Source organism: Sebastes umbrosus, chromosome 23 (assembly GCF_015220745.1).
Source record: "Sebastes umbrosus isolate fSebUmb1 chromosome 23, fSebUmb1.pri, whole genome shotgun sequence".
NCBI classification, from domain to species: domain Eukaryota; kingdom Metazoa; phylum Chordata; class Actinopteri; order Perciformes; family Sebastidae; genus Sebastes; species Sebastes umbrosus.
Window position 1 is genome coordinate 9,373,818 of NC_051291.1, and position 19,917 is coordinate 9,393,734.

The window sequence follows — 19,917 nt, forward strand, 5'->3', positions numbered from 1 at the left end:
GGGCCCTTTGGTTTTTGCTCGCCGCCGCCTTTTATCGTCAGCTGATGACGGTGTGGGTGCTTGTCGATCACAGAGCTGCGGCAGATCAAATTCTCCTTTAAATGAATAATTCGACATTTGGGGAAATAGGTTTATTTGCTTTCTTGTCGGGAGTCAGATGAGAAGATTGATACCGCTCTCGTATCTGTAAACTAAATATGAGGCTACAGCCATCAGCCGGTTTCCTAAGCATCTCCAGCATCTCAAAGCTCACCAATTAACACATTAGATTATATCTTGTTTATTTAATCCGTCAAAAAACTAAAGTGTAAAAGGAGTAAGAATCTACAGCCATGCTAATACCTCTGTGAGGCTATACTTTGGCACAGCCAACCATGGATGTATAAAGAGAACTGGATACAGCGTTGTAGGCGGGCTCCCGTTCATTCCTATTAGAGTTGCTCAGTGACGCATGAAGCCAAAAGGACTCGACTGCCGAGTGATAAAGTACCCGGATCATCCGGCGATCTTCCACATGCATTGGGCCCATAGAGCAGACGCAGTAGCGTTTCCTTTAACTCCGCCTCCCAGGCCTCGCTCCAGCCTCGGTCTGGGTCTCATTCACATGAATGGAGGAAGGAAAATAACTCTGGATTCAGCATGATTTAAATAAGGGCTATTTAAGTGTTCGTACTGGGAAGTTAATTTACTTAAAAAAAATTATCCGCTGAGTTACAGACGTCTCTTTCCCAATATAAGTCTATGAGAAAAAGTATTTTTGGGCCCAATGGCATCACGTGACGGACACGGAAGTTGTAATTCCACTGTTGGCCACTACTAAAATTTGATTCAAAGCCCGGTGCTCCTCTTGGGGGCTTGCAGCCAACCTAGTCGTCAGAAAAAATGTTGGCATTGTACATTTCTACCAATCACGGAATACGTTGAATTTTGTTTCTGAACCAAAAATATTTCGTATCAGCCTCGTGTCACACTTGCACAATGCCACATGGTTAACGTCGTAAAACGATTGGTTAGGTTGACAAGACTACTTGTTTTGTAAGGTTAGAAAAAAGATCATGGTTTGTGTTAAAATAGTAACGTGACAACGTAACGTGACAACGTAAGGCAACAACGTAAGGCAAGAACAAAAGGCAACAACGTAACGTAACAACGTAACGTAACAACGTAACGTAACAACGTAACGTAATGTCACGTAACGTAATGTCACGTAACGTAATGTAATGTAACAATGCAACTAGCGTAAATAAATAACAACTTTCAACCAGGAAACCAATGTTCATGACTGGTGTTTGGTTTGGAAGTTACGTTAGTGACGTTTATCACGTGTGTCCGCACTGTTGTTACGTTGTTTCCGTACGGATTTTACTTAAGCCCAACCATGGTGTTTTTCTTAAACCTAGGTAAGTTAGTGTTTTTGTCGCCCCCTGCTGGTAGCCTACTGCACCTTCATACAGGCAAAACAGGACACTGACGCTATCCTCTGGTGGACTGGCGGGTCTATTACATGCTTCGGCCTGATATCGGGTTGTACCACGTTCACCATCTTAGTTTAGCATGTTAGCAGTTTACTCTTCTCACCAAGATAACGAATAATACTTTTCTGCAATAATCTGTCGTCAAGTCTCACCAGTGGAGTTTGGAGGCTTTCATACATGTTACTGACCTTTTGTGGATGTTCCATCGTGTGTCCCTGATGCCATTCAGAGAAAATGACGCACTTTAACCACTCGACGGGCGTCTCAGTCCTCTCGCCTGCTGGGCTCATTTCAGCATGTGGATTTAGAAGCAAAAGATTCACAATTAATTCCTGCCCCTTGACCTCCTGTGAGCCTTTTTGACGCCACTCTGTGATGTGGCGGAAATAACTGCCCTCCATGTATCACCTCTTTATCCATTTGAATTCACCACATCTCTAAACAGACAATATAGACCTTATCATCATCTTCTTTATCAAAGGAACACCTATTAATGGAATAACAGCTGTGACCTTTAAACTTCCTGTGACTTTCGGCCTTTAAGATGGATGCACCTCTGCAGGAGACATGACTCTTTCTTACATTTAACAGTTTTAAGTTGTGAGCAAAATGCCGTCTCCCTGAATATATAAGACGGCCGAGAGCCCAGTTATGACACTCGTTAGCTGAGAGAAGATCGGTCGGTAGAACTAAACATTGCAGATATGATGATCTCCGTCCACTCCGTCCTGTACACTCTGGTGCTGTTCTCTGAGCTGAGCAGCATCTTAGCCATGCCTGCAACTAAAGTAGAAGACGGCGTAGCGGAGCAAGATGTCCAGCTGTTCCTGGGGGACGAGGCCATGACCGAGTCCGCCGTGGTTCCTCCTGCGTACAGACGAAGCTTCGTGCTGGACACCAATGTGAGAGATGAGGAAGATGGGAGCCCTAAAATCATCATCATCTCAGTAAGTGTCACATCGCAGCTGTTTAGATTGTAACTAATACCTTTATTCCAACACTGTCTCCCACAAAATTACTAAACTGCATTCTCAATTACGTTTACGTTTTGCACTTACAGTCGCAGTTTTAAACACGTGGTTAATGTTGTAAATTTAAACAAAACAAAACAAAAAACACAACAAAACTACTTAGTTATAGGTTTAGGCAACAAAACTACTGGGTTAGGGTTAGTAAAAACCATCCTGGTTTGGCTCTCCTGAGGTAAAGTCCGATGTTTTCTCGCTTGTTATACGCGTTATTTTATCACGAAACTTAATAACGTTACTATTCAGTCGTGTTAAGCTAAGTTCAAACTACACGACTTTCAAAGTCGTCAGACCGCTGTACTGTTCACACTACTCAACCTGCTATCTTGTAAACACGAGAGAAATACACGGTAAATGACGTGATACCATACGCGAGACACCTTGCTGATGTTATCGTTGGCACATGTTTACATATTAGCCTGTTTCCACATGTCTTTTTTACCATTTATTCCTCTAGGTGCAACAACTTTGCTCCATGTTCCTATTGCCCAAACCCCTCCTCCCCCAGGTTTTCCCCTCAACCCGTGTCTCACGCTCTCGTTGGCAGCAGCTCGTGGCCGGAGTCCCCCGACAGGTCCAGATATTTAGCATGCTAGATATCTGGAATATGTCTGCGAGGCATCTGCAAGCGTTAGCGAGCCTCTTGGCTCGTGTCTTTGAGCAGTTCACACATGACGCTCGAGCGCCGATCTGCGAGCATCAAACCGATTTGATCTGGGGCTTTTGTCGGAGGGCTCCAAAAACTGTCAGGGATTAGAAAATCAGGGCTGAAGTCGTGTAGTGTGTACTAGCTACTACCCGAAAATTGCGAAATCTGGCAAAAACTCTTGCGAGACTCGCTGCCTGACGACCTATCCTAACCTTAACCATTCGAGGTCAATGCCTAACCTTAACCATCTTGCAAGTTTTTCCCAACTTGTGGTTACCTTCTAGACAAGACCTTATTATTCCACGTAACTTTCATCAACTTGCTTTGTGCGCCATGCATTGTACTACGTCATATATGTATTTACAAATGTATTAGTGATACGTCAAAGAAAAATGACAAAACATCCAAACGTAATTGAGAATGCACTGTAGTTGTATGGGAACGTAATTTTAGAAGACAGGGCTGCTTTATTCATGGTTAATAAATGATTTACTAATGCTTTATAAAGCTTTAATAAGATAAATGTTTGGGTTGCTGTCACAACAGCGTGTGTCATTTGTCGATGCTGTGAGCCGACCCTTTAAAGTGGTTAGTTCAACATCAAATGAATGCAATCTAAAGTTACCAGCTATTTGGCCGACTATTAGTTACTGTATCCCAAATAAATGTACTGTATCTGGCTAATCTCAGTTTGCAGCCTTTTAACTCTGCCAATAACAGTCACGCATCATAACTATTCATTGTATGAGATTTCTCTCCATAAACAACCGCAGCTAACCATAGTTCAACAACAACAAAGAGCACATTATCTCCATCCTGCGACTGAACATTTGACCCCTTTCAATTGGTCACCGTCCTCGTGTCTACTGTTAAGTCAATATTTCATACACATCTATGAAAAACTTTTACGGCAGCGCTGGAAAACCGGGAAATACTATTAGCTGAAAAGGTCAAATGATCACAAGCCTATAAAGGTTTATTGGAATCACAGTGGGAAGAATGATGATATATCTGTGCTCCCTCAAACGTTTGGCTGCGATGTGCAAAGAGTTTATCTGGCGGTTGCGTCTCCTGTGTGTCATGAACATGGTGGTTATCTCTGCGGTAATGGGGAACAGGCAGCCATGTTGGAGAGAACAAAGCCATCTGGGTGGACCGGGGGGGGGAGTGGAAGAAAACAGGCCACTGCGATATAATAAAAACGGGGAAACACATTTCTTCCATTTGGGGTTCCTGTGGCTTGGATCAGCTGGTTAAGACAGATCCAACACCTGTGCTGCAAGTGAAAAGATAATCTGTAAAAGCTGTGCTGCAACCGGGACGATCCAGAGTTCAGATGCTGCAGTACGGAAATGTGTGTGGTCTCGTGGTGTCACATGTAATCACTGATCAATACTGTGTTTCATTCAGAACGTGGGGCTGAAAGGACGCAGTATTCGCGGTCTGAACTCGGCCTTCACCCGGAGCCTTCCTCTGCTCAAGGAACGAAGCTTGAGCTACGCTCCCGAAGAGCACAGTTTGAAAACTGATCGCAGAAGCCCTGACATCGACGGTAAGTATCTGCAAAAATAAAATAAAATATCTTGTTGTTCATATTTACTAATGCAAGCATTCTCCACTTTCTTTCTGCTTCTAGTGCTGCGGTGTATGATAGGCAGAGTGTACCGACCCTGCTGGGAAGTATAAATGTTTCCCCCCCGTGCTGCCGTCCTGCCCTGAATGTGCTGTAAAAAAATCTTCTTTATATATGTGTTACACTGAAATGCATTGAGAGAAGAAAACGAGAGCTCACAAACATGTAAAACAAAATAAAAAGTTTATTAAAAGTGAAAAGTCTGCATCATACTTCATTGATTTCGCTGTGGAATTTTACAAGTTAAATATATAAACTATAAAACTCGTGATTAAATACATTTAAAGTTGTCTTGATTAAAACAACAGATTAACGGAGACTGAAAATCATCATTAATTAGAACATTCAAATACTACACAGTAGTATGTACCATCTAAAAACCAGTACAAATGCTCATTAGACTCTGAAGAAGCTGGTTAACTTTCCCTGTCCAACTATCAGCTTCTTCTTACTCGAGGCCTTGCTGACATTCTTGCCAGGCATTTTGACCGAGATACTAGTGATCTGTTTCTTCTCTGGAGGCTCGTTCTCTGGTCCTCCATGTTGGTCGGAGTCCACCTGCTTCCTCTTGTTGCCCTTTCCCTGCACCTGAGCGCCAGCTTTCTTCCTACTACCCGGGCCTGCACCTCTGTTTTGGGCATTTCCACTTCTTGGCCCGAGCGCAGCCCCCCGCTGCACGCCACTCTGCTCCTTATTCGGGCATTCAGACGCAGACTTGGCTGGAAAGATTGAAACAAGGCAAAAGCAAGAGTGACAACCCAGCAGTGGGAAAAAAAAACAGAAAATGTTGTGACGAAACTGCTGACGTTAGCAGGCTGTGTGTTTATTCTATGAAGCTGAAATCTGTCATGTAACCGGAGCCTGAATTCCCATGGAACAAAAGACAGAAGGGGAAATGGGCAAAAAGTCTGTGTGAGAGTGTGTTTTTTGGTTTTTACTACAGATGTGGGTGTGAGCAGGTTTTATAGAATGGGGATTCATTTAATGGCTGATGGTAAGTACCAGTCCCAGGGCCGGGGCTGGGAAGGTGTGCCTGGGCCTCCGTCCAGCTCTGTGGCGTCAGAGGAAACAGAAATCCATCCCAGCAGAAAGAGAACGATGCATAGCTTGTGTCTGAGCTTTTCTCCGCATGCAGTGGAGCACCAAAAAAAAAAAAGCATGAAATCAAAAGTTGAATCTGTACCTTTGTTCGTCTCCTCCACATCAGAGCTGCACTCCTCATCCACAGCTGGTAGGATGGTTTGGGGTTTGGGTGCTGGGTGCACACAGGTAGGGACCTGGCTGGTACTGGGGAACTCCAGCACACGGTTGAGTGGCAGTTCTTCATCTGTGTATGTGCACGCAAACTGGGATCGAAGTCCTCTGTCTTTAGTCTGGAATAAACAGAACAAAAACTTTAATCCAGTTGATATGATATGGCGACGATGATGATCAGTAACAATGACTCAGTGCAGCTGGCCTAGCTTTTACTTTATATCAAATATCAAGAATGTCTGTACCAAATTTCATGGGAAGATATTTCACAAAAAAAGAAAAAAAATCACAAATTTCAACCTCATGGTGTCGTTACATGAAAAGTCAGGGGATCACCAAAGTCATTAGGATGCATCCTCTTGGAATCATGAATATCTATACCAAAGTTCATGGCAACCCATCCAGTAGTTGTCTACTCATTTCAATAATAAAAAAAATGTACGACTGCAACTAACGATTATTTTTATTGTTGATTTAATAATCTAATAATCTATCGATTATTTTCTCCATTAATCGATTAGTTGTTTGGTCTAATAAATGTCAGAAAATGGTGAAAAATGTTTATCAGTGTTTCCCAAGGCCAAAGATGACGTCCTCTAATGTCTTGTTTTGTCCACAAATCAAAGATATTGATGCATAGATGTACGGATACTGATATCGGGCTGCTACGGACTCAAATAGCTGGATCGGGTATCGTGACAATGGGGCAGATCTATTCAATTCACTTCTATGTTTAAATATATATATTTATTATATACTGGAATTTTAGTTCCTGTTTACGTTTTGGCCAATTTGTTGCACTTCAATTGTAATTCCTGTTAATTTTGAAGATTTTTTACCAACTTGCTGGTGCATGATTTATGTAAGGGATACTGTACAGCGGGCCAGTCATTGCATCGGGGTCTTGCATCGCCCTGTCAGGGTTTATTTCACAACAGTGACCCGCTAGCTGTACTTTATCCCAGTTATTACAAGGCTTCTCACTTAAGGAATTCATAATTTGACACAAACATGGTCCGCCAGAGTCCGACATCAGCACTACGTTTGATTTTTACGCCAAAAATCAAATGAATAAGAGCGAGGCATTATTAATAGTGTTTCAAATCAATCTCTTCTGCTGCTAACCTATATACATTTTTTTTTTACTATGTGACTTATCAAACCGATTACAGGCCACCTGATGATCGCCTCAGTCACTGATAAAGGGTGCCGAATCATTCATTAGCCCAACTTTACACTTTAAAACAGGAGAAACCGTTTTCCTCAATCTGATCACAATTACTGTCTGAGACAGTAGAGCAGCACCTCATTAAAAATCCTAGTTAGTGATAACAGAGTGAATGATAGTGAAGACTACAATCCTGGCCCTGGGGGCACACAGATCCACGGCTTTTCAAACCCACTGTTTGATCTACGCCTGCTTGGGATTATCACAATCCAAGGATTTCACCCTTCAGGCCAGCGGGCCACAGTGGGGAGGAGAAATCGGAGGGAAGAAATACAGCGAGCAAAGCTGGGTGGGTCCGTGGAGCACAAAGGGATCAAAGCCTCTGTGCTTTTCAAAAGAACTTCTTAAAAGAGCACCTAAAACAACAGCGACCCTAAGAACAAGGCACACTTCAATAATGGAGCTAAAAACGTATGCTGCTCTGGTTGCATGCTAATAAAACATATCTGACACGCCCCTGAAACAATGGGAGGGGATGGGAGAGTGAACACGGCCAAACTATGACTGACGGAGAACGTCTAATCCAATTACAACAGGTGGGAGCGCAACATGGCACCGTGTGGTCAGACTGCCCTCTTTCCTCCGAAGATGGCTGTCCTGAAATAACCCCTGCACACCGCCCGACCCGGAGACACCGGACCGAGACATTCCTGCTAGTACTTCCAGGGAGCAGGTGCAAGCAATTTCTGCAGCTTTGTGTCTTGACACGCAGGTGATAGAAGTGAGAACAGGTGCACCATTAATATTATCACTCTGAAATATATACCATTATCACGTGATCAAATGCATCATCACTGACGTCACAGAACACTCAATCGTTTAAAAGTTATTTGGATCATTTGTGGCACGAGACAAAGATTTGGAAACGCCCCAAAAGCAGAAACTAAATCAGTCCATCTCCGTGTGCCAGTTGACGTCAGTGCATGATGAAACCGCTGGAGAAGTCTGGGATAAAGTCATTCGGCAGACAACAGGAAACAATAACCTTTCAAGTTTCCCTTGCTAGTCGAATTACGCGACTGATATGGCATCTTCAAAGTGAAATTGATGCAGAAAGCTTCCGCTCGCCGAGTTCAGGAAGCGGTGAGCTGCCCAGGGACCATTACAGCGCACTCACACAGGAAGGCAGCCAGATTGTGGGGAGCTAAAATGACATCTGCTAGCGCAATCAAATAAAGGAGCCATTTCACAAAATGTGTTTAGCATACATGTTCAGAAGGAGTTCACACAGTGGAGCTGCTTCATGTTGAAAGAGCTTAAAACCTAAAGCTGGTCTGGTCAGTGGTTTTCTGGTGACTCAGCGATTTTGTAGTGCATGCAGAGATGGAAGAAGTACTCTTAAAGGTGTTGCAGTACCACACTGTAAAAATACTCTGTTACAAGATTAAGTCATGCATTCAAAATTAAAGTATGAAAGTATCAAAAGTAGAAATATTATTAGGGTGCAGAACGACCCCCTTTCAGGGTGATATTATAATGATTATATAATTGGATTATACAGATGCATTAGTATGTAAGCAGCATAATGTTGCAGCTGCAAAAGCAAGATCAATATCGGTGCAGCAGAATCACAGTCTTTTTTATTCCATGCATTCCTCTTTCTTGTCAAAACCTTCATTACCCACAATGCAATCAACCGCTGACAGTTCAGTCAGAGATTTGGGTATTGTTTGTTACCTTTTGCGAAGGAGGTTGTGTTATCGGTTCGGTTTGTTTGTCTGTTTGTCAGCAGGATTATGGAAAAACTGCAGGCCCGATTTTCATGAAACTTGGTGTGAGGGTGTAGCGAGGGCCAAGGAAGTGCATTTTGGAGGGATCCGAATCTTGGGGCTGGACTTATGGGAACGGCCTTGGCGGAAGTCTGCGCTCTCAGGCTGCATTCACACCAGATAAGGTGGAGCAGCGAAAATGCTTAATCGTCGCAGTTAATGGGCCATTAAAGCGACTCTCAAACACCGCTGCACAACCCTGTGACAAATCGCCGCAACGCCTGATCTGGTGTGAATGCAGCCTCAGGCTACATCCACACTAATACGTTTTAAAACAGATAACTTTTGCTACGTTTACACCTAGCGTCCACACTAGTCCGCCGTTTTTGAGCCCCTAAAACGAAAACGTTGGTAACGCCGCTGACCCCGTTTTAGTTTTAAAATTCCGGGGTTGCGTTGTAGTCTGGACGGACAGAAATTGAGACCTTCAGCAACGATGAAACAAACACACATGTTCGTGTCTTATCAGTCATGACGTGTCCTTCCCTGATTCGTCAAGCCCCTATCACATCGTCGCTCCAAGCAGAAGCTTACCTTTTGCCATTGCTGTTCTTCCTTCGTTGTATTTTCTGCAACTGAACAACCAACCATGCTGATTCCTGTTTACAACGGCATATGTATCGGCCTCAAAAGTCAGCTGTTTGGTGGAGTAAAAGCTACTTTCCACCACTGAGTGTTTGTTATGATAACTGCGATTGCTAAATCAAGAGTCTGATGAAATAATCCTCTTCGCTGGTAACAGATGAAATTGCAACAACTAAAGCACACAAACAGTAAAGTCGGTATCCTCAATAGTTATTGTTAACAAAGGCTGTATGATCACAATGAGACAGATTCTCTCACACGGATCCCAGAAAGCATCCAGGTACAAAGTCAGAAGAGCTGAGCTCTCAGCCAGGAAGGAAGACGGAGATATCGATATCAGATATACAGTGTGTTATATTGTGCACCGTAAGCAGATGGAGCTGAGCCCTGACAATAGGATAACTTATCATCAGGACTGGTTAATGGTTTGAATCCCCCACGAATAAGTCGTTTCATGCCCTGGATTTAAACAGCACCCTCAAACCAACACTAAGAGCTAAAACACAGCTGTGCAAACGGGAACGGTGGAAGTCAGTTAAGATGGGAGCTTCAGCTAAGCAAATAAATAATATAATACCAGGGAGAAATTACAGGATGTAAAGACATTATTTTCAATGTTTGCACATCTGATTCAATTTGAAGTAACTGATGGTTTGGATTTGGGGCTCTTGGATGAAGGGGCCCACGTTACCTTGGGTTTGAGCAGATCTAGCCGGCTCTGGACTCTGTTCTTTAGAGGTTCTGGAGAACATCCAGTAGACACTTCAGGGGATCTGAGGGGCGAGCCACAATGAGAGGCAAAGACAAGAGGTTTATAAATTAGAAAAGCAAGAAGGTTACATGGTCACACTAACCAAGAAATCGACCCACTACTGTTCTTTCTTCATCACAGCTTCACATGATCAGACATTCAAAAAGATGTTTTTACTCGCGTCAGACTGAGCTGATTTTGGGCTTTTGCAGAGAATTGGATTTCAGCCATCCAATGTCATGCACCTCCGACATAATGTAGGTTCCCCCCCGACCACAGCCAGTGGCTATTTTTTTTAATATTATTATTTTTATTTCAGATGTTTGACCAGAGAAATTGTTCCAGTGTGGTGTGGGAGGATTTTCCTCCATATGGTTTCAGTGCAGAGTTGTACAGTCTCATGTTGGTCTAATTGCTGTTTCAGGGGCTTTCCCACTCTCACTGAATCCTGCCGTAGTGAAAACAGTCAAATCTAATTCAAAGCTCTGCGACTTTTTCATAGTAAAAATATCAACTTTTAATTTGCCAGTGTTGTACTGGAACAAAGCGGATTTAAAGGGGACATGTTATGCTCATTTTCAGGGTTCATACTTGTATTTTGGGGTTTCTACGAGAACATGTTTCCATGCTTTAATGTTCAAAAAACACATTCGTTTTCTCATACTGTCTGTCTGAATATACCTGTATTCACCCTCTGTCTGAAACGCTCCGTTTTAGCGCCTGTCTCTTTAAGACCCCCTCCCGAAATAGCCTCTGATTGGTCAGCGTTTTCCGGTCTTCCGTATCTGCGCTGTCGCCATCTTCACAGCGTCACTGCAGCTGAGGACTCACTGTGTGTGTCAACTACACAGAGTTTAGCGGCGCTTTTACCAGTAACTGTATAGTTGTGACATCATAACCTTACGGAAGCTCTGACGGCTCGTTTAAAAAGGCACAGTGAAGTCATCTTCAACGGGACTCAACCAAACAAAGGATCTGTACTTCGTTCCTATTGATGGTCACTTGGCTGGTTTCTGCGGGATATCCCATGTCACGCTAGTGATGATTCTCTCTCTGACCAATCGGTGGTCTGCTGTGCTTTTTTTATCGGCTCAACTCGCTTGGAACCTCGACTGAGGTGGTACCAAGAATGGAGTGGTTGTATTGGTTCCACCCACAACCTTTGCTAATGGAAACGCTAAAATAACCATTCTAATGTGTAACGAACTGAACTGACCTGGACTGCTTGGTTGAAACGTGCCAAAAGGTATACAAGTTAGGGACCGCCAAAGTCAGTAGTTCTCCGACGCGCTTGTGAAACTGCGGTGACGTGAGCCACAGAGTGCAAAACCGTGGTACCGCCATCCACCGTCTGACATCCGTTGCTCTTAAAGTAGTGTTATTATGGTTAGGATGAACTCTGAGCGAGGTCAATGGCGTTAACGCGGTTTTGCACTCGGTGGCTCACGTTACCGCAGTGTTGGAAAGGGAGGAGTGAGCGGAGGGGTACTCAGTTGGTTGCAATCTGCAACCACACCACAAGATGTCACCAAATCCTACACACTGTCCCTTTAAAAACATACCGTCTGCTCATTATTAAACATACTGCGTGACTGTTTGTGCCAACCTGAACAAGTTGAGGACGCAGGTCCCCTCTGCTCCGCTGAGGACGGGCTGGTCCTCAGACAGCAGGTCTGCCTTGTTCCGACTCGGAGGACTCAGCGCTTCTTCATCCAGCAGCGCCATCAGCACCTTCACAGTGTCCCGACCTCCGTACGCCGTGCTGTGATTGACTGCGTACGCCTTTGGCTGCGGAGCAACACAGCTACAATCAGAACACTGTCAGCTCACATGGCTGACTGTTAGAGGAGATGAAGTGGGGTTTTGTGTGGATGTATGGAAAGCCAAAAGTGTAGCTGACTGGCTGGCGAGCAAGAGGTTATACATTACCCTGGCAGGGCTTATCCCTGTCCCGCTTCCATTAGCAATCTGTTTCTGGATCTGGTGTAGCTGGCAGATCCTCTCCTTCAGCTCCTTCGTCGTTTCCTCGGCCGCGGCGTACACGGCGTCTTCGCTGCTGCGTCCCTTCACCAGCGCTGCCCTGATGGCGGCCACCAGCCTGGCTCCACATACACTGAGAATTAAAACACAATGTCATGTGCTTGGGAGAGACGTAGGTAGAGAAAAGTGTTTGTTTTGGACAGCGATACACTCTTTCTTCTGCAGGTTTTCATCTGGATGGAATTAATAGTGTTCAAGAGTTCAGCCAATATTTGCCAACATGAATAACTCTCCTAAAAACTGAGAACCCAGAGAAGCCAGGCCTCAGCCTGAATGTCTTCAAAAGATATACTGCAGCTTCACTTTCAATTAATTGGACACTGACTTTAAGGGCTCAGAGTAATTGTTTCGGTGTTAACATCCAGTTGAGCTTTATTTCACTGTAACACGGCCGTGCCAATGTTAACAGTTATGAAGCAGAAAATGTGCTCCAAATCCCCGTTAAAGTCACCCTGGGCACGGTCACTGCGCTCACCGATCGACTGTCAGCAGACAAACTCCAGGATTTTCCTCTTTATAGTTTTGGGGGATTTTCGCCCCACGCTCGCACACAGTCTGCGCCGCATGTCCAAAAATCATAGCAACATATCACTTCTGTAACAGTCAAGTGCACTAAAGCATGCTCGCAGTAAGGTGGGGAGAGGCGGTGGTCCAACCCTGACCCGGCTCTGATGTGAGCGAGCGGGGCTCAGTAACAGAATCACTTGGGAAAACAGATGTTCGGCGAACAAGGGGCCCTGAACTCTCCATAGAAGGTGTTTGTATGAGGAAATACAGTACTCCACCGAGAGCGTAAAGGCACTGCCTGTTGAAAGACACATGTTGGCCCGGTTCATCAGCGTCTCATCAGCCTGCATGAACTGAGAACCCTCAGAAGAGCAGCGGGAGGCGAGGCCACTACTACACAAACACCACAATGTGTTGTTATGGCTCGCCACGTCGCTACTGGGACCGCTACAAAGGGCGCCTTCAACGGCTTCACCTCAGAAAAAAAGCTCGACCCCTCGCATGATTGAGCGGCTAAATCATTTCTGATAACCGCTTTTGTTGTGGTGCCAAATGCTTTGACATTCAAAATAATCTGTAATGGTATGGAGAGAGAGAGAGCTCGAGGTTTGATGATAATTCATCAAAGAAAGAGGGAAGTTATTTAACAAAAGACGGGCTTTGATGTGGCGGAAGATGAACATGCTTTAGCAATCCAAATGTTATCATGAGCAGCTTAGATGGGAGTCATTACGGTGAGTAAGTAGGACAGGTGGATTTTTATGATCACAGGTGTGATTCCAGAGCAAACAGGTGTCTGCAGGCTGTAAATACTCCTAACCTCCACACAGAGCTGAGAATTTTATTTTCAAGGGATTTCATGAATTGGCGACACCAGAGAGGAAACAGAATTATAACCTGAACTCTAATATCAGGAAGAAGTGAAGCAATTCAAAGAAAATCCCTCAGTCATTAATCACGAGTGTTCAGTGTGTTTGACCTCCGTCGCTGCCAGATACCGGAGCAACTTTTCTTGGAATCTCTCTTTTCCCCTGATCAGCTCAGGGATGATTTCTCTGTAAATGTGTATATGAGTTTTAGACATCAATCAAAGTAAATACAGCATTTTGTAACGATGCATTATTTGAAATGGAAAGTTGCTTGTACTAGTATGTTTAGGATTAGTTACTGTTAATAAGTGATTTATCTCTGCTGCAACCATTTCATGATTTTATTTCAATCTGAATTTCTCAATTTGGAGCATGAAGGGAAAAAGTCATTCCAAACATAAAGTCTGGTGATATTTTATATTATTCTATTTGCCATCAAATCCCATGAAAAAAACAAAAAACTAACCCTGAATTGAGGCTTATATATATATCGTATTCTTCTGTGTCATAGAGCTCCATTGTCGTCCAAAAACTCTTAAAACACATCAGTGAGCAACACTGTTGCACTATGAACACAAACATTGTAGTTTACTTTGACTCAGTCCCACAAATACACCGTCCGGCTGCTGGAAATACTCACCAGAGCACCAATTGTGGATTAATCCGCCGCTGAAAATAGTCCCCAACAAATGCACTATTTCCTCCTGTTTGAGGAGGGATTGATAAAAACTACAGTGCCCAGCTGTTTAAGGAAATTAGAACCTTTAAAAATAAAATAAAAATAACTTTATACTCGTGATCCCAGGGCAACAAGCAGAGACTCCAGGAAGTTACTGTACCTGGCTCGAGCTGCAAAGATTAGTCAATCTTAAATATGGAGATTTTCTCTGTTTTATATAATGTTAAACTAAATATCTTTGGGTTTTGGACTGACAAAACAAGACATTGAGACTTTGAGAAACTGGGATTTTTCATTATTTTCTGACATTTTACAGACCACACAATTAATATATTAATCTAGAAAATAATCTGCAGATTAATTGATAATGAAACTAATGAAACCCCTGTTTCCAGTCTTTGTGCTAAACTAGGCTAACCAGCAGCTGGCTGTAGCCTTACTGTATATTTAAGTGACAAATATGAAAGTGGTGTTGATCTTCTCATCCAACTGTCGACCTCATCCTTTTAGTGTTTCTTAGTGTACTTTGTCACGTTTTGAAACTGTAATTCCTTTTTTTATATATTTGATTTCATTCAAAGAGAAAACCATTGACGATTGTCGACCACACTACTGTAATTTGTTTGGTTACTTGTGGATGCCTTTTGTAATTCAGAGTGTCTCTGACTGGACCACAGACGAGAAGATTGCAGTGACTGTTAGTGGCTTGATGTTCTCCTGCTTTAGCACGAGGATCAGTTCACCAGAACGGACCTGATGAACTCTCCGTGAACTGTGAAGTTGCTGTCTAATCTGGTCTGGGTTTAAGGCACAATTATGACAAAGTCTTTTAAAGTACTGTAGGACCACCGGGGCAAAATGAAAAGTTCAGTCCTGAATGGAGCACATCGCTGCCTCCCTCGATTTACAGTAGAGAGGCATTACCTCAACAGTAAGACCGGGAGCGAGTGGAAGCCTGGATTAAGCTGCATTGTGTACCTTGGGTCAGGAATCTCCCCCAGTATTTCTTCCAGGTTGTCTAGAAACTGGACAAAGTCAGACAGGCCTTTGACATGTTTCCTCAGTGGGTCCGACTCAGCTGGAGCGTAGCCCTTCCCTCCGAGCTGGATGGCCCTCACAAAAGATGTCACAGCCTGCAAAAACACGAGAGAGAGACCCGAACGTTGTGCCAGAGAGGATTACTCCACTTTTAACGTCATCGTTTTTTGGTTTTCTAGTGATGTAACGTGTGAATACATCATCGCTAATGCTGAGCGTGGGTGTTTTCTTACCAGGAAAAGAGAAGTGTTGTTGTTACGTGCAGCGTGCTTTACGTCGGTAAATGCCTGGCGTTCAAGAGTGCGACTGGGCACGTCAAGGGTTAGCGCCAAGGCCATGTCGTTGTTGGCGTTCACAAGCAAACTCAGATAGGAGCAGAAAACTCTTCTCACTGCCAGTTTCATCTATTGATAATGAATAGATTAAACATTATTAGAGTATACCATTGGCATTTGTGGTTAGAAAACATTCAACAATTTGGGAAATATACTTATTCTAGGGCTGTCAAAGTTAACCCGATAATAATGTGTTGTAGCGGGCTCAGTTTTAAAGCAAGATACTGGTATCATATGAAACTAGAAAACCTAAGGAATCCATTGGTGTCATACTATGTCATACTAGCTTGTCAGGAAGGAGGTTAAATAATGCTCCAAACTTATGCAAAATTTTGGCGAGGAAAAACTGGCAAGGCTATTTTAAAAGGGGTCCCTTGACCTCTGACCTCAAGATATGTGAATGAAGAGCATTTCTTGCCAAATCTCCCTTTACGGTACATTTTGAACAGATAAAAAATGAGCGATTAATCGCAATTAACTATGAACAATCATGCGATTAATTGCAATTCAATATTTTAATCGATTGACAGCCCTAATGACAACATCTTGGGTTTTCTCATCTAATTCCCCACCAGAAAACAAATCAATGTATTTCCCAACATATCAAACTCTTATTTAAGTAAAACGTTTGGCTTGAGTCCAGTCCAGGTTGTGTTTATAAACTACCATAAACAGACAGCAGCTTTACAGCCTGAGTAAAACCACTAAAAACAGCAGCTGACAGCCCACATTAAACTCCAGAAAAATTACATCACTTTCGCTGGTAGTGCAGCAGCAAGCCTCCACTAAAAAACTCATAAATTCACAAGTGACAGAGAAGAGTGGAGGAAAGAGACTCTGTTACAGAAGCCCTTGTCCAGCCCCACATTGTGTTGTTTTAAACATCTGCCTGGTAATTGAATTCACATTGCGCTCTTAAATCTAAGTGATATGATATAGAGTTCCTGTCAATAAGAGCAGGATGGATTCCAGACTGAAATTAAGTACACTGAGTACTGGGAAAGTAAATGCGTGGATTGTTGCCAGCAGGAGAAAAAGCATTTCATTTTCCTGAAGAAAACTTTATACGAGGGTAGAGGGCAAAGTGGAAAGAGGGGTTTCTTATGAAATGAGTTGCACCTTTTATGAGTGTGTGACTACCTGTGAGCTGCAGGGCCGGCTTTTACTAGACGGTGTTGACGGGACCGAAGAGTCTGGCAACTCTGAGACCTCCATGTTGCCTGATAAGAACTCAAACAGCTGGATCTTTGCAGAAGAATAAAAGAAACGGAATTAGAGAGATAAATTGATTGGCCTTATCTCTAATCTGATCATCCACAATCGGTCTGATTTCAACCAGCTCACCGGGCTCACAGGCTCCTCCGGGTCAGAGTCCAGTCTCAGCTGTTTGTACATGGAGAGGATATCAACCAGGTCCACCGTGTTGGAGCGTTTCAGGAAGGATTCGTATGCCTCCAGGATGAGATCATAGTTCTCCAAGCGTGCAAAGTTGGGGGGTGGCAGGTGAAGTTTGTCTAACAGTAAGTGTTTCCAGGCCATCAGGACATCACTCAGAGCCACTTTGAACTCTCCGCCGTGCTGTCACAGGAAGAGAGAAAACAGTGAAAGCAGCAGCCATAATTACTGACGGCCTGGAACCAATCAGTTCAAAAGCAGAAAGACCTTCTCCCGCCGTCCAAAAAGCGGGCCGTGAGCGGTCTCGGCCGGAAATCTGTGGTAATGTCATCAGTTATAGACGTGATGACAGTCAGCCTGATGGTTCAATTGAATTATGCCATGATGATGATGATGTGAACTGGGCTCGTACAGCTTTTGTCTTTAGGCCTACGGATAACTTACAGCAAGAACACGGAGTACTGACAATGTTTTATTCTTCTTCTGTTCAAAGTATCTTAACTTTTTTTATTTTAATTGTTGGTTTATATCCATTTGCAAGGAGATGATAGCCTCAGCTAGAGAGAGATCAGAGATCCTTCCCACAACTCTGTACTGAATAAGAGAAGGAGGCTAAATAACGCTCCAAACTTACGCTTAATTTCGGCAAGGAAAAACTGGCATAGCCATTTTCAAAGGGGTCCCTTGACCTCTGACCTCCAGATATAATATGATAAAAAATGGGTTCTATGGGTACCCACGAGTCTCCCCTTTACAGACATGCCCACTTTATGATAATCACATGCAGTTTGGGGCAAGTCATAGTCAAGTCAGCACACTGACACACTGACAGCTGTTGTTGCCTGTTGGGCTGCAGTTTGCCATGTTATGATTTGAGCATATTTTGTATGCTAAATGCAGTACCTGTGAGGCTTTCTGGACAATATTTGTAATTGTTTTGTGTTGTTAATTGATTTCCACTAATAAATATATACATACATTTGCATAAAACAGCTTATTTGCCCACTCCCATGTTGATAAGAGTATTAAATACTTGACAAATCTCCATTTAAGGTACATTCTGAACAGATAAAAAATGCACGATTAAATATTTTAATCGATTGACAGCCCTATTATATTTATAAGATATCATTGCCTTGCGTAGAGAAAAATGCACTTGCACTTTTTGACATAATGTGTAATATTTTTAGACTGTTTCGTGTGTGTACATTTGTGTTTGCATACTTTTTGCCACAAATTGCTCCTTGTGGGATGAATAAAGTATTTTGAACTGAATCCTGTTTGAATAAAAGAAATGAATGAACTGTTACCTGCTTAGTAACTTCTGCCACGGCCAGCTGCAGCAGCATCAGCATGCCATCAGCTCCATGAATGGTGGTCCTCTCAGAGTGTAAAACCCTGTGGCACTCTCTCCTGAATACTTTAACCATCACCTTTAGACGGTCTCCGAAAGACTCCATTTTCCCCTAAAACAGCAGTAAAGCAAAAATACTCAATCAAAACCATTCTAGACTTATAATCAGGGTCTAAAATTAAGTTTTTTCCTCACGTGCCACTGTGGCAGGTCACTGAACATTTCTACTAGCCACATAATTGTTTTGTCTGCCACTTCTGAAGTCCATGTAGAACGCTTTACAATTATAAACACTAGGACTGTGCAAGAATCTGGCGATAACATATGAATCATGATACAAGGGTTACGATGCAATATATTGCGATAAATAGTAAGAGCAAAAAAAAGTTTACTTTTTTTATGCAATCATAGTAGTAGGATCTACATTTGCATTTATCACAGACGGCGCATATCTTTGCAAATAAAATAAAGTATTGACTGAGTTAATCTTTGCATGTAAACTATTAATTAGAATTCAATACAGAGTTTTGGAGAATTGATAGATACAGTATCACAAAACATAATATTGCAATACTCGATATTTTCATCCACCCCTAGTAAACACTGATTCAGTGGTAACAGACAGTAGAAATATGGATCATGTAACTTTAATCCATGACTATTTTTAATTTGGGAATTGCTTTTTAAAAATAATATTTCTTAATATAAGGAATCTGGCCTGAAATGTTTACCTGCCACAGCCAACATTTACCCTGTTATTTGGCAGGTGGCAGGTGCTTATTTCATTCCCTGCTTACAACAAAGATGTGAAATCACTTTACTCTGGTTTCTCTTTGACATGGTGCTGAATAAACCAGGTTTTTACTGAAGAAAATCAAAACTAAAAAAAAGGATTATAACCATAAAAATGTAACTTTTAAGGAGCAACGTCACTGGACTTTCAAGTAAACACAAAAGTAACTACTGAATAGGTTGCTACAATTTATTTCCCTTTACATTGAAGGGAAACCCTTCAGGTAACTTACTATTTATTACAAAAAATGTATTATAATGTGTCTTTATGTCATCTCCCACAAGCTGCATGAATATAACTAAGAGTATCATACTTGTATGGCTACACTAAATCACAGACAATGTTAATTTAATGGTGCAAACCTCTAATATTGTTGCAGTCTCCAGATCACACGTCCACCACAAAGGCTTGTTTTGAATTTTTAAACTTTTAAACTGATGACGTTTTAATGCCTCTGGACCAATCAGCTTTTAGTAGACAACAATGGGGGAAATCCAATAAATAAGATATTTCTGTACTGTATTATTTTATCACA

The 19,917-nt window shown here is 42.7% G+C and overlaps 2 protein-coding genes across 2 annotated transcripts; one reads left to right on the plus strand and one right to left on the minus strand.

Moving 5' to 3' along the window:
* The first annotated feature begins 1,632 nt into the window (after positions 1-1,632).
* On the plus strand, positions 1,633-4,924 carry pmch (pro-melanin-concentrating hormone). Its single transcript, XM_037761302.1, has 3 exons — positions 1,633-2,422; positions 4,563-4,704; positions 4,789-4,924. The coding sequence occupies exons 1-3, from the start codon at positions 2,180-2,182 to the stop codon at positions 4,836-4,838; spliced, it is 435 nt and encodes a 144-aa protein (XP_037617230.1). The 5' UTR covers positions 1,633-2,179; the 3' UTR covers positions 4,839-4,924.
* Positions 4,925-4,951: 27 nt separating this feature from the next.
* Positions 4,952-19,831, minus strand: LOC119483188 (PARP1 binding protein). Its single transcript, XM_037761301.1, has 11 exons — positions 19,745-19,831; positions 18,546-18,701; positions 17,185-17,418; positions 16,981-17,085; positions 15,739-15,909; positions 15,446-15,600; positions 12,302-12,485; positions 11,979-12,160; positions 10,313-10,394; positions 5,969-6,158; positions 4,952-5,504 (listed from the first exon to the last, which is right to left on the minus strand). Exons 2-11 carry the CDS (start codon positions 18,693-18,695, stop codon positions 5,182-5,184), a joined length of 1,776 nt encoding a protein of 591 aa, XP_037617229.1. The 5' UTR covers positions 18,696-18,701; positions 19,745-19,831; the 3' UTR covers positions 4,952-5,181.
* Positions 19,832-19,917: the final 86 nt, after the last annotated feature.